Source organism: Mustela erminea, chromosome 3, assembly GCF_009829155.1.
Source record: "Mustela erminea isolate mMusErm1 chromosome 3, mMusErm1.Pri, whole genome shotgun sequence".
NCBI lineage: Eukaryota > Metazoa > Chordata > Mammalia > Carnivora > Mustelidae > Mustela > Mustela erminea.
In genome coordinates, this window is record NC_045616.1 from 103,168,707 (window position 1) to 103,186,365 (window position 17,659).

General features: G+C 45.4%; 1 protein-coding gene across 1 annotated transcript in view; it reads left to right on the plus strand.

Annotated features, from left to right (window-relative positions):
- Positions 1–17,659, plus strand: part of SH3PXD2B (SH3 and PX domains 2B) — a 98,718-nt gene that overhangs the window by 44,256 nt on the left and 36,803 nt on the right. Inside the window, exons 4-5 of the mRNA XM_032337003.1 lie at positions 4,370–4,446; positions 15,536–15,627. Coding sequence (XP_032192894.1) covers positions 4,370–4,446; positions 15,536–15,627 — 169 coding nt within the window. The remainder of the gene's footprint in view (positions 1–4,369; positions 4,447–15,535; positions 15,628–17,659) is intronic.

Sequence of the window (17,659 nt, forward strand, 5' to 3'; positions counted from 1 at the left end):
TTGAAGTCAAACGGACCCAGTTCCGTGACCTCACACAGATGATAGCCCTCTGCCCCCAAGCCTCAGTTTCTCCATCTGTAAATGGAACAATGACTCCTGCTTTACAAAGCTTCTCTCCCTGGTACATAGTAGGTTCTCTGCAAAAATCAGAAACAGGATCCTGGGACGTCCCTTGGGAATTTCTTGGTATTCATATTTTAGAGTCCTACTTAAATAAATGATATGTCTGAATATTCAAGTTGAACTGGACTCCAAATGTAGGCTTTTTTCTTCAAGGAAGGAAAGGAAAGCAGTGAGTTATAACTCTTTACTGGATGAAAGGCAACAACCAGCTGTGAAAAAACTTCCCAGGACAGGGAAGAACTTGAGCTGACCCTCTCCCAAGGCCCTGAATGCTTTCGTGTTTACAGAATCCTTTTTCCACCCACAAATTTATGAAAATGCTGTTCTCAGAGACTCAGCCGGTTTTTTTCCTGCTCAGGGCACCCACTTGCTGGTCAGAGAGGTGTGGTCGGGCCCCAGGACCCCTAGAGCGTCCCTTCGTGGCTCATCACTTCACTTTTCCTTGAGGCCAAGGCCAAGGGCAGGGATACACAGGCGGCATGTCCCCTCTCCTAGGGGTCCGTTTTCTGCCAAGACTGCCGCGTCAGCAGAACAAAAGCAAGTCTCTTGTTAGCACAAAGGCAGGGGGAGGGGGGAACAGTCCTGTACAATTTTCCATCCCAGCAAGAGCTGGGGAAGCCAACTTGGCAGAGGATGCGGCTTGAAAAATAAGACTTACAGTTTGGCCTTCCACCACTGTGGAAAACAAAAGCCTGCCCGTTCCCACCAAAGCCTGTGCACTCCACCAAGCACCCTTTCTGCTCCAGGAAGGCTGGAGCTCACCCTCCTTCCCCACAACTCACACAGAAACTCATCAGGTGCCGATAAGGGACCATTGCCCCCATTGGCATTGGACTCAGAGCCCCCCGCCAAGGAGGTACTGGCCGCATAGTTCTACCCAACAGCCTAGGGCCTGAGCTGGCTTCCAGATCTGCTGCAATGGATGATGAATTAGCCTATCAGAGGCAGGTCTTAAGAAACCAGCCAGGCCGAGGAAAGAACACGGGCCCTTAACTGAGGAGTATGAGGCGTATCATCTAACCGGTTTCAAAAATTAAGTGATTAGGGGCACCTGGATGGCTCAGTGGGTTGGAGCCTCTGCCTTCAGCTCGGGTCATGATCCCAGATTCCTGGGATCGAGCCCCACATCGGGCTCTCTGCTTGGCAGGGAGCCTGCTTTCCTTCCTCTCTCTGCCTGCCTCTCTGCCTACTTGTGGTCTCTGTCTGTCAAATAAATAAATAAAACCTTTAAAAAAAAAATTATCTGATTATTCTTTTTTGAGCACCTAGGAAGGGCCAAGCCCTGTGCTGGGTGAGTCATGGAAGTTACTTCTAACAGATACGGGCTGTTATCCCATTTTACAGATGAGGAGACCAAGGCTCTGGGAGGTAAATGCATTTCTCAAGGCAGCACAGTCACCCTGGATTGGCTGAGTTCAGCGCCTGTCACCTCCCCAGCAGGTGCCACCACGAGTCTTCCTGTCCCCCTTGCTGGCAGGGCACCTGCCATATGCCCAGAGACTCCTTTCCCACTGGGGCCCTGCGGGGAGAAGAGTGGTGCTTTTGTTGTCCTGTCACCTGTCACACCCCCAGGAGACCTTGAAGGTGCAGGAGTTCTCCATCCTTCACTCTCAACCCTTGCAGGCTGGGCCTTGAGAAAATTCTCTCCGTCAGTGGTAACTCCAGGACTAGCCTGTGCTATTCCCACGGGCGGGTGCCTGCATCTTGCCTATTGTGAATTGTTAGAGTGGGGTCACAACCTCCCCAGTAAGAAGCCTGAACACCCCACTCCCTACCCTTCCTCTGATTTAGAGAAGGGGACATTATATCATAATGGGACCAAAATGGTTTTGGTAGGGACTCCTCTCCAGGTCTGAGAAACAGATTAGAGGCAGGAAGCATCTACTGTGGGAGGTTTCTCTTCAGGCAGGCATTCCTTATTTTTCCTAAAGCCTCGGGATTTTCCTCGGGGGTCTAAACTGCTAATGGTTCCACCCACGAGGGTGGTAATTTGATGATCACAATGACTGGGGGTGGGATAGGGATGGGCCAGGGATGCTAAGCATCCTGCAGGGTGGGGGACACTCCCACACAGGGAAGGACTTCCCCACCCAGAATGTCAACTGGGTCCCTCCCTGTTGGAAAACACAGACTGTCGGTGCCTAGAGGGCAGGCCCCCTGCACTGGCCCACTGAGGGCTCACGGAGAGACCGCACCTATCCACTGAATAAAAGCAGGGACACCAGGTTGTAAACCTTCCCCACTAGGTTGCGTAATTTGCTTTTTTATGGGAAACAGCATGAACATTTTCTGATTTCAGAAGCAATATATGTTTATGGTAGGAAATTTGGGGAAAGTCAAAGAAGAAAACAAAAAGACTCTGTCTTCCACCCCTTGGAGACAAGCACTTTGAAACCTGTGATGCGTTTTGTTCTAGATTTTTCTTTTCTAATAAACGTGGTGTGTCAGAAATTTGACTGACTCATAAGCAAAATTAAAACAATCACGATAATAAACAAAGGAGACTCCCTGTTATTAAAGAATTTGAGGAATATGCATTTTATCTCACAGTGGGTTATTGTTTTCTTTTAAGTGGTAGAAGTTAAGCAGGAAAAAAAAAATTTCAACATTAGGTTGACCATATCTACCTAAATTCCTAATTGTGCCCTTTTGCCCAAGAGCCCGTGGTCAGATTATTTTAAATGTTAGGTTAACCCCTTTGGCTTTTTGGGTGCAAATCTCCCTTACCAGTTTGCATTGCAAATCTCCCTTACCAGCCTATTGCAAACAATAGGCTGTTTCCCATCATCCCTTTCAATTCTATCTTACACAAACTCCTTTGGACCTTTCCTGCCATTCTGTTCCTGCTCACCCAAGCTCTATCTGTGGACATTGCAGCCCCCCCAGAGCCATGCAGGAGCACTAGTTGACCTCTCCTTGCCCTGCCAGGCTTGTGACCCGAATTCTTCTCCTTGACCTGTCTCCTCTGAGCAGAAGTAGAAAAAGCTCTTCATAGCTCTCCATGCTCTGCTATTGGAAAAGCTGTGGTCTCCCTGTGCCCTCCTCTTTGACCTCCCCCTGGAGACCTCCTGCACTCTGCATAAGCTTGGCAGACGGGCTTGCCTCCATCCCCCACCTCCTGGCCCCCCGCCACCGCCGTGTCTTATTTCTGACTTTGCCTGCCCCCTCCCTGTGCCACAGGTCCAGAACAGTGAAGCCAAGACATCTTATTGGTCAGTGCATCCACCTGGCCACCATCTGCCCATGACTCTCCCCTGTTAGACTCATGGGAGCTTACCAATCTGCTTTAAACAAACCTCACCAAGAGCATTTTAGCATCTTGGATCCTCAGTGGCATCGTTTTTGTACTTGTCTTTGCGTGTGACCCCCACTGGAAGCTCTGGTACCACATCCAGTGCTCAGGATATCACCAAGCAAGCAGTAGATGGAGTCTTGGTTAATTCTCGGTGAGGGAGGCAGGCTTAGAACCCTTCTGTTACAAACAGCTGATTTGAGGAAGAGATTGGAAGGATTTGTCATCTTGGCAAGTGAAATCCACCTTCATACATTCATCAGGTATGAGTGCCATGTGGTGAGAGTACAAAATTGATCAAGGTCCGGTCAAATCCTGTGTGTACAGAGCCCCCGGACTAGGAGGAAAGAGGAAGCTCTAAATCGACAGTGTGTGGGATCAGAAAGAGACAGGAACTCTTAATCCATTTGAAGTAGGTCAAAGTTTCTCAACTGGGATGGTGGGCGAAGCTGGATAAGAAGGTAATCTAGACAGAGGGAAAGGCACAGAATAATGAAAGAGTGTGGGGTATTTGCAGAAAGTAAGACCAGACTAGGCAGAGGAGGACAGAGGAGAAAAGGAGGTTGAGCTGTTAGGTGGAACATATCATTGTCCTCTCTACTGCTTATTCCATCTGAGAACCCAAGAGTTCGGTCATCAGATCTAGCCTTTCTTCTTCACCTGGTAGGAGCCCCCTCCTTTCCCAGGATTTATCCAGCCTCTCTCATCTCACCAAAATTTGCCTCCTGGGCCCCACTCCCTCAGGCCCTTGCACTTGAGCTGTGAACAGGTCCTTGGAGGACCATGCATGGGGTCCTCCAGACCCTGTGGCCATCCAGCAGGGGACATTAATGGAAGCCAGGAATTTGGGTACCACTCAGACTTACCACAGGCAGCCACATCCACACCCTCCAGGTTTGCTGAGAACTTATCATCACCCCCTTACAATACAGTGTGTGCTCTCCTCCTCTGCAGGCAAAATTCTCTTCCGACGGAGCCATATCCGGGACGTGGCCGTCAAACGCCTCATACCGATTGATGAGTACTGTAAGGTAAGTCTAAGAAATGCTAACACTTCCCTGTGTCTCGTGTCTTCTCTTTGAGTTGTTTCTTTTCTTTTTTTCCCTTTCTGGCTACAGAAATAGTCATTGTGAGCAATTCACAGCTAAAAGAAATGTAAAATCAGAAAATCAACCACCTATGAGTCCTCAGAGGCAAAAATTATTAAGGTTTCTACATTTCCTTTCTAGTTTTTCTATGTGCATTTCTTCATGGTGTTGACATCACCCCGTATGTGTTATTTTTGTGGCTCTTTCTTTTTTAATATTGTGATATAAGAATTTCCCAATGGTATAAAATCATCTTCTTGAGCCTACTTTAAATGACTGCACAGTGTTCCACTGAGTGTTAATATTCCAGAAGTTACTCAGTCCCTGTCATTGGACGGGGCAGCTGGCTTCCAATCGCTTGAATGTTATAAACCACAAGGGGCCTGCCTTTTGCTTAGATCTCCTTTGATTTGTGGCTGTGGTTGGGAAAGAAGCATGCTTTTCCTTTGTTTAGGTTCCCTTATCTTAAGTATTTATTTCTCGAACTTAAAATCACTAGCAGTTCTGATTGAGAAGGGTGGAAATAGCAAGAAATGCCTTAACAGTGGGGCAACCAGTGCTCTCTCTCCCAGAGACTGGAAACAGAGCAAGTATATTTGTTCTTCTCACTTCTGTCTTACATTTTCCTGGAGGTTCTAGCCAGCGTAAGCAAGCAAAAAAGAAAATAAAAGGCATACAGTTTGGAAAGGAAGAAATAAAACTGCCTGGATTCACAGATGATATGATTCTGTTGTAGAAAATCATAAGGGATCCACAAGAAAAAAAAAACTACTAGAACTAATAAACAAGTTTAGTAACATCACAGGCTAAAAGATTGATATAAAAAAATCAATTGTGGAGGCACCTGGCTGGCTTCTTTGGTGGAATGTGAGACTCTTGATCTCAGGGTTGTGAGTTCAAGCCCCATACTGGGCATTGAGCCTACTTGAATAAATAAATATATAAATAAATAAATAAATAAAACTCTTTCCTTATAAAAAACAATCAGTTGAACTTCTAAAGACTAAGCATGAGCAATCAAAAAATGAAATTAATCATTCTACTCAAAATAACATCAAAAAGAGTAAAATACTTAGGAATGAATTTAAGAAGTACAAGGTTTATATATTGAAACTACAATACACTGTTGAAAGAAATTAAAGCAGCTCTGAAGTAATGGAGGGACATTCCATACCCATGGACTAAAAGACTCAACAATGTTAAAATGGCGATTCTTATTACTACTCAGCCATCAAAAAGAATGAAATCTTGCCATTTGCAATGACACGGATGGAACTGGAGGGTATTACACTAAGTGAAACAAGTCAGTCAGAGAAAGACAAATACCATATGATTTCACTCATATGTGGAATTTAAGAAAACAAAACAAACGAGCAATGGAGGGGGAGACAGAGAGGCAAACCAAGAAACAGACTCTTAACTACAGAGAACAAACTGATGGTTACCAGAGGCAAAGAGGTTGGGGATGGGTGAATAGTGATGGGGGGTAAGGAACACACTTGCTGCAGTGAGCACCAGGTGATTTATGGAAGTGCTGCATCACCGTATCATACCCTATAATTAATAATACACTGAATGTTCACTAACTGGAACTTAAAGAAAAACTTTAAAAAATCTAGGAGAATAAATTAGAATTTGGGGGTCAGGATGAATTTCTTAATGAGAACAATGTGTGTGTGTGTATATTATATATACTTGGAATTTGTAGAAATTGATGTGAAAAAGACAAAAAAACATACAGGGAAAATGGGCAAAGGACAGGGTTGGAAATATAAAAAGAAAAAACAAAAACAAACAAAAAAGCCCAATGACAAACAATAACAAAAAGGATACAAAATAAAATAAAATGGCAGTTCTTCCCCAGTTGATCTCTATATAATCTCTGTCAAAATCCTAGTAAGCTTTTTTGTAGAAATTAACAAGCTGATCCTAAACTGTGTGGAGAAATGCAAGGAACCCAAAATAGCCAAAACAATTATGAAAAAGAAGAATAAAATTAGAAGCTTGTAGTACCCATTTCAGAACTTCTACAAAAGCTACGGTAATCAAGACAGTGTGGTACTGGCATAAGGGCAGGCACATAAATCAGTGGGACAGAAATGAGATCCTCGAAATAAACTTTTGTGAAACTTATGGTCAATTGATTTTCAGCAGTAGTGCCAAGAAATTCAGTAAGAAAAGGATAATCTTTTTAACAGTGTGGGATAATAGAACATCCATACGCCAAAAGGAAAAAAATTAAGTTGGATCCCTACTTCATACTGTGCTCAAAAATCAACTCAAAATGGATCACAGAACTAAACGTAGGAGCTAAAATTATAAAACTTCTAGAAAAAAACATAGACGAAAATCTTCATGATCATGATTTAGGCAGAGAGTTCCTAGACAGGACACCATAAGAGAAAAATTGATAAATTGGGCTTCATTAAACTTCTGAACTCTGTACTTCAAAAACATCGCCTATGAAGAAAATGAAAAAACATGTCATAGATGAGGAGAAAATATTTGTAAATCATATCTCTGACAAGGGACTTGTATTGAACCTATATAAAGAACTCTTAAAACTCAACCATAAAGATGACCTAGTTTAAAAACAGACAAAAGGGGTGCCTGGGTGGCTCAGTCGGTTAAGCGTCTGCCTTCAGCTCAGGTCATGATCCCAGGGTCCTGGGGTCAAGCCCCACATCAGGCTCCATGCTCAGCAGGAAGCCCACTTTCCCCTCTCCCTCATCCCCATTTCTGTTCCCTCTCTCACTGTGTCTTTCTCTGTCAAATAAGTAAATAAAATCTTTAAAAATAAATAAATAAAAATAAAAATAGACAAAAAATATTTGAGTAGAAATTTCACCCAAGAAGATGCATGATGGTTATTAAGGCTGTGAAAAGGTGTTCAGCTTCATTAATCATTAAGCAATGAGAAATTTGCAGAGCCATGGGAATGGCTATAATCCACAAGACAGCAAAACCAAGAGCTGGTGAGGATATGGACAACCTAGACACATAATAGGACATTCTGGTGGGGACACATGATAGGAAACCTCTTGGGAAAACTTCAGCACTTTCGTCCACAAGTGAAATTGACCATGTGGCCACTCTTAGGTATCCAGAGAATTGAAAACATGTCCACACAAAGACTTCGATGTATGTGTTTGTAGTAGTACCAGTTCATAATAGCCAAAAACTGGAAGCAATCCAAATGTCATCATCAGGAACATAGATAAAGAAAATGTGGACTATCCAGACAATGAAATATTTTTCAACAATAAAATGCAGTGAAATCCTGATAAATGCTGCAGGTTGGATGAATCTCAAACCCATGATGGTAAAAGAAGCCAGATACAAAAGACAATGTGTTGCATGATTCTATCTACATGAAATGTGCAGAAAAGACAACTTTATAGAGACAGAGAGCAGATCAGTGGTTTCAGAGGCCTGAGGACAGTGCAGGCATAGATGGACCACACATTAGGCGAGGGAAATTTTTGAGGTGATGGAAAAGTTCTAAAACTAGATTGTGGTGATGGCTGAACAACTCTATAATTTACTAAATGTCCCTGAATTGTATCCTTCTAATGGGTGGGTTTTATGATACATAAATTATACTTCAATACATCTTTAAAAAAAATTTAAAGGGGGGCATGCGGTGTGAGGATAGATGCCCCTTGTCTTGGCAGGAGACATCACATGGGCAGAAAATCACTCCTGATCATTCCTGTCTTCTTGCCAGACGTGACCTCATTTCACCCCTCCAACAACATTAAGGAATAGGTTTTATTATTCCCATTGTATAGACGAGGAAACAGAGGCCCAACAAAGTTCTCTCTCTTTCCCTGGGCCCAAAATGAATAAATAAATGTTTTTTTAAAAATCCTGGAATAAAAAGAGATAGCAGCTGCCTGCATCTGGCTGGTGCTTGGAATGGTATAGAGATCGTGAATTCACCTGGATTCTGGATTTGCCATAGGGAAGAAATGGCTTATGTCGTGTGAGCCATGTGGAAGTCACCACTCCCTACTATTAATGCATCATAAGAGGCAGAACAGATATTTTGGGGTTTGGGTTGGCCAAATTCCCCAGCCTGGCTTCAAGGGAACTGCCCTCCGGGAAGGAGATGAAACCGTCTATTCACAAAGTCTGCAAAATCCTTTACAGACTACACAGATTTACTTAACATTTGAGTATCTGTTATTAACCTTGTTGTGAGCTGACTTAAGGCAATTTAATCTATAACTATTAGCTTTATTTTAGAAGAAATTGGTAATCTCCAATAGGTAAAGATAGACAAAGGTTGTGGGTATCCCAAATCTAATTCCAACTAGGAAGAAGCTTTCTGCTCTATTAGATCTGTTATAAAGTTACAGTAATTAACATAATATGGTGTTGGCACAAGGATAGGCAGACCATTAGAACAAAATAGAGAAGCCAGAAACAGACCTGTGTGTTTTTGGACACTTTAATATTGGCAAAAGCAGCCTTGCAGGTCATTGGGGGAAAGGTTGGATTCCTCAGTAAGTGGGAATCCTTATGGGAAAAAACAAAACAAAACAAAAAAAACGGTATCTAACCCCTGCCTCACACCACACATGTAATCATTTCCAAGGAAATTAAAGACCTAAATGTAAGAGGCAATAGTATAAAAGGTTTTAGAAGATAAAAACGGGGGGGGGGGGTGGAGGGGGGCACTTTATAATCTCTAAGTATAGAGAGATTTTTTTTTAAGATTTTTATTTATTTATTTGAAGAGATCACGAGTAGACAGAGAGGCAGGCAGAGAGAGAGGGAGGAAAGCAGGCTCCCTGCTGAGCAGAGAGCCCAATGTGGGACTCGATCCCAGGACCCTGAGATCATGACCCGAGCCAAAGGCAGCAGCTTAACCCACTGAGCCACCCAGGCGCCCCTAGAGAGATTTTTAAAGACACAAAGTACCAACCATAAAAAGACAGATTTATTTGACTGCATTAAATTTAAGACTCTGTTCGTTCAAGAACACAGTGAAAACAGGACTTGGCCAAATTCTGCCACATATACAAGCATTTATTATCAAGCAGCGCTCTTAACAGCCTCTCAAGTTGTTCTGTAAGCTTACTGAAATACCAGCTGTCAGTCTGACACCACTTTGCATGGACATTTCCTCGAGACAAATGGAATGATAGCCCAGTGCCAGGATCAGCTAATCCCACCCTGGTCTGACAGTAAAATCCCCTAGAAGAGACAGAACACAGAGGACTCAGAATCCTAAACCCAGTGCCCCATTTTGGAGGATGGATTTGCCACATTCTTTTCATGCAAGGACCAGAGTAGCTGAGAATATTTCTAGAGCATCCCTCATTTCGGCAGTAAAGAGTATCATTTCTAACAACTGTCGTAATGGTAAATAAAGGCTGCGGTGTTGGTCAAAGGTCAAGAAAATGGAAGCCATGAAGTAGCCTTTTCTAGAGTGAGGACTTGTGAGTAGAGGTCTTGACTTGCTCAAGTGTTCATTTTTGATGAAGACTCAGTTTTACTAACCATTATTGGGGTGTAACTTAAATCTAACATACACACATAAACACCCAGACAGACAAACACATGAGTGTGTTTGCCCATACTGTAGTATTTTAAAGTAAATGACAGGCAGTCTAATGGCAGAGTTTACCAGACACCTCCTGTCAAGATTTTTACTGTATACTACCACCTGTATTGTTGTTATTATTATTACTATCATCATCATTATTATTATTTTTAAATTTAACTCACTTTTTTAAACTTCTTAAAAATATACTCTTTGGAGGAAATTTTACAATACACCATAATATAAAATTGCTGAAAATTGCCATAAAAATAAAAGAGAGAGCAGTGAAACAATAGCAACAAAGGATATGTCTTTAAATCTAGCCAGCTGCTGCTGTCTGCCTACCGAAAGCCCCTCACTGCCTGGTCCTGCTCTTTTTTTTCTTTTTTCTTTTTAAAGGCTTGCTTATTCATTCATTCATTTATTTTAAAGAGAGCATATGCTAGTGAGGGCTGGGGGAGGGGCAGAGGGAGAGAATCTTCAAGCAGATCCCTTTCTGAGCACGGACCCCACACGGGGCTCGATCCCATCACCCATAAAGTCATGACCTGAGCCAAAACCAGGAGTTGGATGCTCAACTGACTGAGCCACCCAGGCCCCCCAACCTCATCCAGCTCTTAAGAGGCAAGTTGGGAAGGAAAGTTTTTTCTTCCAAGAATTTCCCAGTTTTAGGTCTTAGGTTAAACTCTTTAATCCATTTGGAGTGGATTCTTGCGTGTGGTGTAAGATAAGGACCCAGTGTCATTCTTTTGCATGTGGATGTTGTTCTCCCAGCACCATCTGTTGAAGAGACTCTCCCTTCCTCATTGTATGTTCTGGGAGCCTTCTTCAAAGACCAGTTGCCCATATGTGTGGATTTATTTGAGGGTTCTTGGCAGTGATTTTGTGGATGTAATACCAAAAGCAGAGGCAACAAAAATAAAAATAAATAAGTGGGACTACATCAAACAAAAAGGCTACAAAACAAAGGAAATAATCAACAGTAAAAAAAGCAACAAACAAAAAGGGAGAAAATATTTGCAAGTCATCTATCTGTCAAGGGGTCAATCTTCAAAATATATAAAGAACCCATATATCTCAATCGTAAAAAAGCTAATAACCTGATTTTAAAATGGGCTAAGACCTTTAATAGACATTTCTCCAAAGAAGATACACAAATAATCAACTGGTATATGAAAAACTGTTTAATGTCACTCATCATCAGGGAAATGCATATCAGAACTACAACATCAGGATGGCTATTAAAAAACAAAAAACAAGTGTTGGTAAGGATATGGAGAAATTGGAACACTTGCACACTGTTGGTGGGAATGCGAAATGCAGCCGCTATGAAAAACAGTATGGAAGTTCTTCAAAAAATTAAAAATAGTGCTGTCATATGATCCGGCAATCCCACTTCTGGGTATACAGCCAAAGAAATTGAAGTCAGGGATCTGGAAGAGAGATTAGCACTGTCATGCTGGTGGCAGCACGGGGAAGAAACTTTCTGCTTCACCAGACCTGTTACAAAGTTACAGTAATTAACGTAGTATGGTGTGGGAACCTAGTGGTGGAAACAACCTAAGGTGATATATACATAGGACAGAATACTAGTCCGCCTTCAGAAAGGATATTCAGACATACATCACAGTATGGGTGAACCTAAGGATGCCGTGGGAAGTGAAATAAGCCAGTCGCAGAAAGATAAAATCCTACACTTCCGTGATCGTCCAACTCAGAAGCACAGAGCAAATTGGTAGTTGCCGGGCGCTGGAGGGACAGAAAAATGCAGAGCTACTAACCAATGGGTGTGAAGTTTCGGTCAAGCAAGAGGAGTAAGCTAGGGGCGCCTGGGTGGCTCAGCGGGTTAAGCCACTGCCTTCAGCTCAGGTCATGATCTCAGGGTCCTGGGATCGAGTCCCGCATGGGGCTCTCTGCTCAGCAGGGAGCCTGCTTCCTTCTCTCTCTCTCTGCTTGCCTCTCCAACTACTTGTGATTTCTCTCTGTCAAATAAATAAATAAAATCTTTAAAAAAAAAAAAAAAAGAGGAGTAAGCTCTAGAGATCCCCAGGATGACACCCAGCCTTACAGTGTCACGTACTTAAAATTTGTCACGAGGATAGATCTCGTGAGTGTTCTTATCACACCAAAATAAAATTTTAAAAATAGAAAGAGAGAGAAGTGGTCATTCTCTGGGACATTCATTTTGAGTTCAAGGGGACTAAAAGAACTGAGAAAACTCAACCTCCTCACTAGGCGAGGCATTTTATTTTACAGGGCTGTCTTGCTAGCTCTAGAATCACCACCGGGAACCACCACTCAACCGTACTTAATTGATACAGTACCGAGAGGCATACAGTTAATGTTGTCAAGCAGCTAGTGTATGATGGAAATCTTAAAGCCACTTCCTCACTCATTTGGTAGCACCAAATGGGACTCGTTCTGCTCACCTCTCCTCTCGTCCCTGCCATCAACCAGCCACATCTATCCACAGGGCCAGGATTCTATCCAGGGTAGAAACGAGTTTTCCTGGAACTGTGGTTCTTTGTTTTCACTGACCGAACACAAGACAGTTCTGGAGTATTTCAGAAGCAGAATTATTTCTCTGCCCCAGGTCATGTTTTTACTGTTAGCCTGTCCTTCCAAAACGAAAGGGGCAAACATCAAAGCGTTGGGTGCCGCCTTTTATTAGGAGCTTGGCTGTATTTGATGGTTTGGGGGTTTGGCTTTTTTACTTCCTAGGAATTGCTCAAGACCAAAAGGGAACTTGGCATTGTCAGGAGGTTTCCGTGGGCCTCCTTGTCCCTTCCCTCACTGGTCCTTTCAGAGCCTCTGCTCATTTCAGCAGGAATCACCTGGGAGGCCCCCCCACCATAGGTGGAGGCTATGGCCACCTCAGGGCCTACCCTTCTCCCCCAAGAAAGGGCCATGCGGTCACACCTAGCCTTTCCCTCATGGCACTGATCCAGTGAATACACTAAACAGGTTATCAGAGAATCCCCAGCACATTCTAGACCTATAGGGAAGGTGCAGGGGAAGAGCCGCATAGCCATGCTCTCCGTGCATTCGGGGTCGAGGAGCTGGAATCGGCCAGCCCTGGGCTCTCCGATCCTACCTACTTCACCAGAGCTTCCGTTTCCCCATCTCTGAAACGGGCCAGCCCTCCCAGCATTACATGGAATGACACAGACGAGGGCGTTTTGGGAGCCGTTGAGTGCTGACCCGACATAAGGGAATGGTGTTACTGCAGTCTGGGGGCAGCCGCAAGATTTCTGCACACAAAGCAGCCAGGACGCACCACGGTCCAGCATATAATCAGCTCTTTCATTATGTGGTTCTGACTGTATGAGCTGCAGGATTTCAGAGAAAGGAGAGACCCAAGGGGCCCCCCAACACAGCAGCTCATCCCAAGCAGAACGAATCCTCCAGACGAGAAAGAGAAGGAGGTCAGAAGCCAGAGGTGGGAGAGGGAAGCACCTGCTCTCTCCCTTTTGGGCTATCTGCCTCCAGCCTGGAAAAGATCAGTCGCTGGGGATTGGCTGCAGAACAGGAGCTAGGTCAAGGCTAATAAAATCAGTGAGCCACAAAATAGCAGGCCCTTCACCCCAGAAGGTAGAGCTTGGACAGTGACTAGGGAAGTCATCCTACTAAAACATGTCCACCCACCTCACATCTTCTTCTTCTTTAGATCTGAGACAGCTCGAACCTAGGCATTTGGCTGAAAGCCTGAGCCGGATTCAAAGGCTATATAGGGTCAGCTACCCAGGTGACCATCAATGGGTGAATGAGTAAACAGAACGTGGCCTATCCATGCAGTGGAATATTATTCAGCCTTGAAAAGGAAGGAAAGTCCGGCACCTGCTACGACATAGATGAACCTTGAGACCATTAGCTAAATAAAAGCAGCCCAGCACAAAAGGACAAATATTGTATGATACCACTTAGACAAGGCGCTTAGAGTCGTCAGAATCATACAGACAGAAAGCAGAATGGTTGCCAGGAGCTGGAGGAAGGGGGAACTATTTAATAGGTACAGGGCTTCAGTTCTGCAAAACAAAGCATTCTGGGGATGGAAGATGGGGATGGTTGCATAACCAGGCAAATGTACTTAATGCCACTGAACGGTGTGCTTAAAAATACTTAAGATGATGGGGCATCTAGCTGGCTCAGTTGGTAGAGCATAGGATTCTGGGTCTCCAGGTCATGAGAGCCTACTTAAAAAGAACGGTCAAGATGGCAGATTGTGTATTTTACCACAATTAAAACTTTTCAAAAATCAGAAAAATAAATCAAAATACCCCTGAAGCCCAGAGAAAGGTACCAGTGGAGACTCCCATCTGTCTCTCCGTTAGTCCAGCCCAGCCTTGTATCAGGGATGGAGTATCATTTTGCAGAGGATGAATGGGAGGTGAGCTTTTAGGGCCTTGTTATAGAAAATAGAGGACGTATTTATCTCCACTCCCAACTCACTCAGCACCTGCAGGAGGCACATGAGATGCACCCAGGAACGAGGCCTTCTGTGGAGAGGAGCAGAGTCCTGCGTCCCTCAGGAGCATACCCTGGTGGGCTGAAATGGCTGGCAGAATTGCACGTGCTGTTTACATCTGTACATGTGTGCGTGACGCAGCTCTCCTGCCCCGCAATCTGTATCCTTGGGACCTGGGCCAGAAGGGGCTTAAATAAAGATCGGTCGCACTGAGCTCTTTATTCATGATGGAGCAGTCACCACAGTTTCTTATCCTTTCAGGTTGGGGGTGTGTCCCATCCTTTCATATTGGACACGTCGACCCAGAGATCGTGTCTGTTGAATCACTGAATGGATACCCCTTGGGAGCTGAATGGGCACAACGAATGCCCTTTGTGGCCTCCACCCGCTCCTTATCCAACCTGCTGGCAGACATTTGAGGCTCCTTTAACTGATGAGCTAGGGTGGCAAATTAATATGGACTGGGGCAGTGACAGATGCCAGATGTTCAGTAACCTGGAACTTCTAACCTCTACCCAAATCATAAAGCAGCACCCTCGCTGTAACACGGCAAATCTGTGACTTAAGACACGCATGCAGGCGTGTTGGAAACCAGCTTAGTGTTCACCAGTAGGCAGCTGGGTCAGTAATGTATGACACATTTGGGCAGTAGACACACTCAGCATCCAGTAGACGTGAAGTCATAGCAGAATAACGACATGCATGAAGTCCCCAGTTTCATGTTTTAGATAAATGTATACATGTTATTTGCTCAGCTATGCCCATAACATATATGTGCGTGTGTGTGTGTACACAGTGTGTGTGCACACATGCATGTGTGTGTGATCCCCAAAGCAGCACATTCTCAGACCCTACCCCAGATCTACTGAATCAGAGCATCTGGGGGTAGGACCCAGCTGTCTGGTGTCACAAGCCCCCCACGTGATTCTGATCATACCCAGGTTTGAGCAGTCCTGACTCATGCCATTCCTGATACCCCTTTCCTTCCTTTGGACTCATTCGTGTCTCTTCTCCAGGCCCTGATCCAGCTGCCCCCCTACATCTCTCAGTGTGATGAGGTGCTGCAGTTCTTTGAGACAAGACCCGAGGACCTGAATCCGCCCAAAGAGTAAGTTGGTGTGTGGACTTCCCCAAAGCGTGCCCTCACAGCCGTCCCTGCTCCCGGGCCAGTGCCAAGAGGAATTGGAGTAGAGCAAAGTAAAAATTAAACTTGACCATCCTGATTGAGCCCTTGTGAGGTCTTGCTCCACGTGGCCCTCACCGAGGAAGGAAGCTGGTCCAGGGTCACTACTGGAATCCCTTACATGCCTCCACCTCCCAGGCATGCCTGGAGAGGGCTAGAAGCAGGAGCCTGGGTGCCCTTGGGGCGGGGCCTTGCCCACAAGGGTAAAGTTGCTCTTGAAGGATACGAATGAATGAGTGACATGACCTGCTCGAGGTCTCAGCACTTGTGAGCAACCGGGCCAGGGCCAGGATTTGGTCCTGACCATCCAGTGTCTAACACTGTCCAAAATGTTCACCCCACCCCCTGCAGCAGAGCAGAAAACACCCTCGGGTGCCTGTCAGTGTGTGCCCAGTCGGCCGGGCGGCCCAGGCACACTACAGAGACTCTCACCCCCTGCCTGCTGGCTTTATACACTAGGAGTTGATGGCGCCCATGGCCCTGCCAGCCCGAAACACTGACATATGCATCGTGCTTTTTAATAAGTTTAATTGAGGAAACCACCGTGTGTATCTGCAGAAAGAAGTGTTCTATGGAGCGGTCACGGGACGGGAGAGGAGGCCAGCCCACAAGTGTGGGGTGGTCATGGGTCACACACCTGTCTGGAAGGGCTGAGAAGTGCCAGCCAGGCTCTTTGACCAGAGAGAGAGAGCAGGTGCAGATGCACACACATGCACACAGATGCACAAATAGAACAGCCACTGAAACTAAAAAACATAGCCTAGACTACAGCAGAGAAAGAACAGTGGGCCAGCCGTGATAAGCTGACAGCATCCTGCTGGAGTGTATTATCTAGTTGCAAGAGGCTTTCTGTGAAGAAGGAAGAGTTTCCAATCTCTCTGTCCCTTCCCTGCTATATGATGACCTTCAACAGGTGTTGTGACTTCTCTGAGCTTCTGTTTCCTCATTCGTAAAGTGGTCTTGGCTAAAACTTCGATCCTGTCTTGGTTGTGCGGATTCAACACCATCCTGCCCATAACGAGAGCCTGGCGCATGACGGGTGATGTCTTCCTGTATTTAAGCCAGCCTTTGACGGGGAAGGAAAGTGGGATGGATGCCGAGGACCCAGGGGATGGCTCTGGGGCCGCAGCGGGCAGTGAGTCTCACTCAGGTGGGCCTTGGTTGTGGGTTGAGGGAGGAGTGAAATAGCAGCGAAACAGCTGGTCCCTGGGTCAGGCTCCTGAAGCTAATACCGACTTAGGGTCTAAAATGGAAACTGGGACTCCTTCCCAGCAGTCTTTAGGGAGACCGAAGATGGATTCCACTTGGTGCTGTTAAAGGAAGGGTTTTTGCTGCCATGCATAGGAAAAATTGGGACCACCCCAAGCATGTCATACAGATACATACATAATGTGCCTGTGTGAACCCACACGTGCTGCCGCTGCTTGAACTCAGGAGCCCCCTGCTTCCCCTGACCCACGGCTCTGGCCAGGACAGCAAGACAAGCAGCAGGAATATAGGGCAGGCAGGAGCCCAGGACTTCAAGGATCCCAGACTGTGGCTTAGGTCACAGGCCTTGATGGCAACTCAGGCAGGTGGAGCTTTACGCAGAGGTAACCTTCAGGGACCTCTGTGGGTGTGTCTTGGAGCCGGGCACTAAGAGGGAGACTTCACCTACAGTCCAGGCCAGGGTTTAGTCAGGAGCGTGGGCCCCAGCCAGGCTTCATAGGTTCTGATGTTGGGTGGGGTGTTTCACCTCTATGGGCCTCCGTGTCTCTCTCTGTGACATGGAGTGACCCTTAAGGATTATAGTGAGGGTTCTTCAGGTGGGTGCAGATACAGCACTCCGACCAGCACCCTGCACCCAGCAAGTGCAGGTAAACGTGAGCTAGATTCTTCCACTGTTGCCCTCCCCCACCCCCCACAGGGGCAATGAAGTTTAGCCCCACAGAGGTGATGCGCATGGCCCAGGGACAGC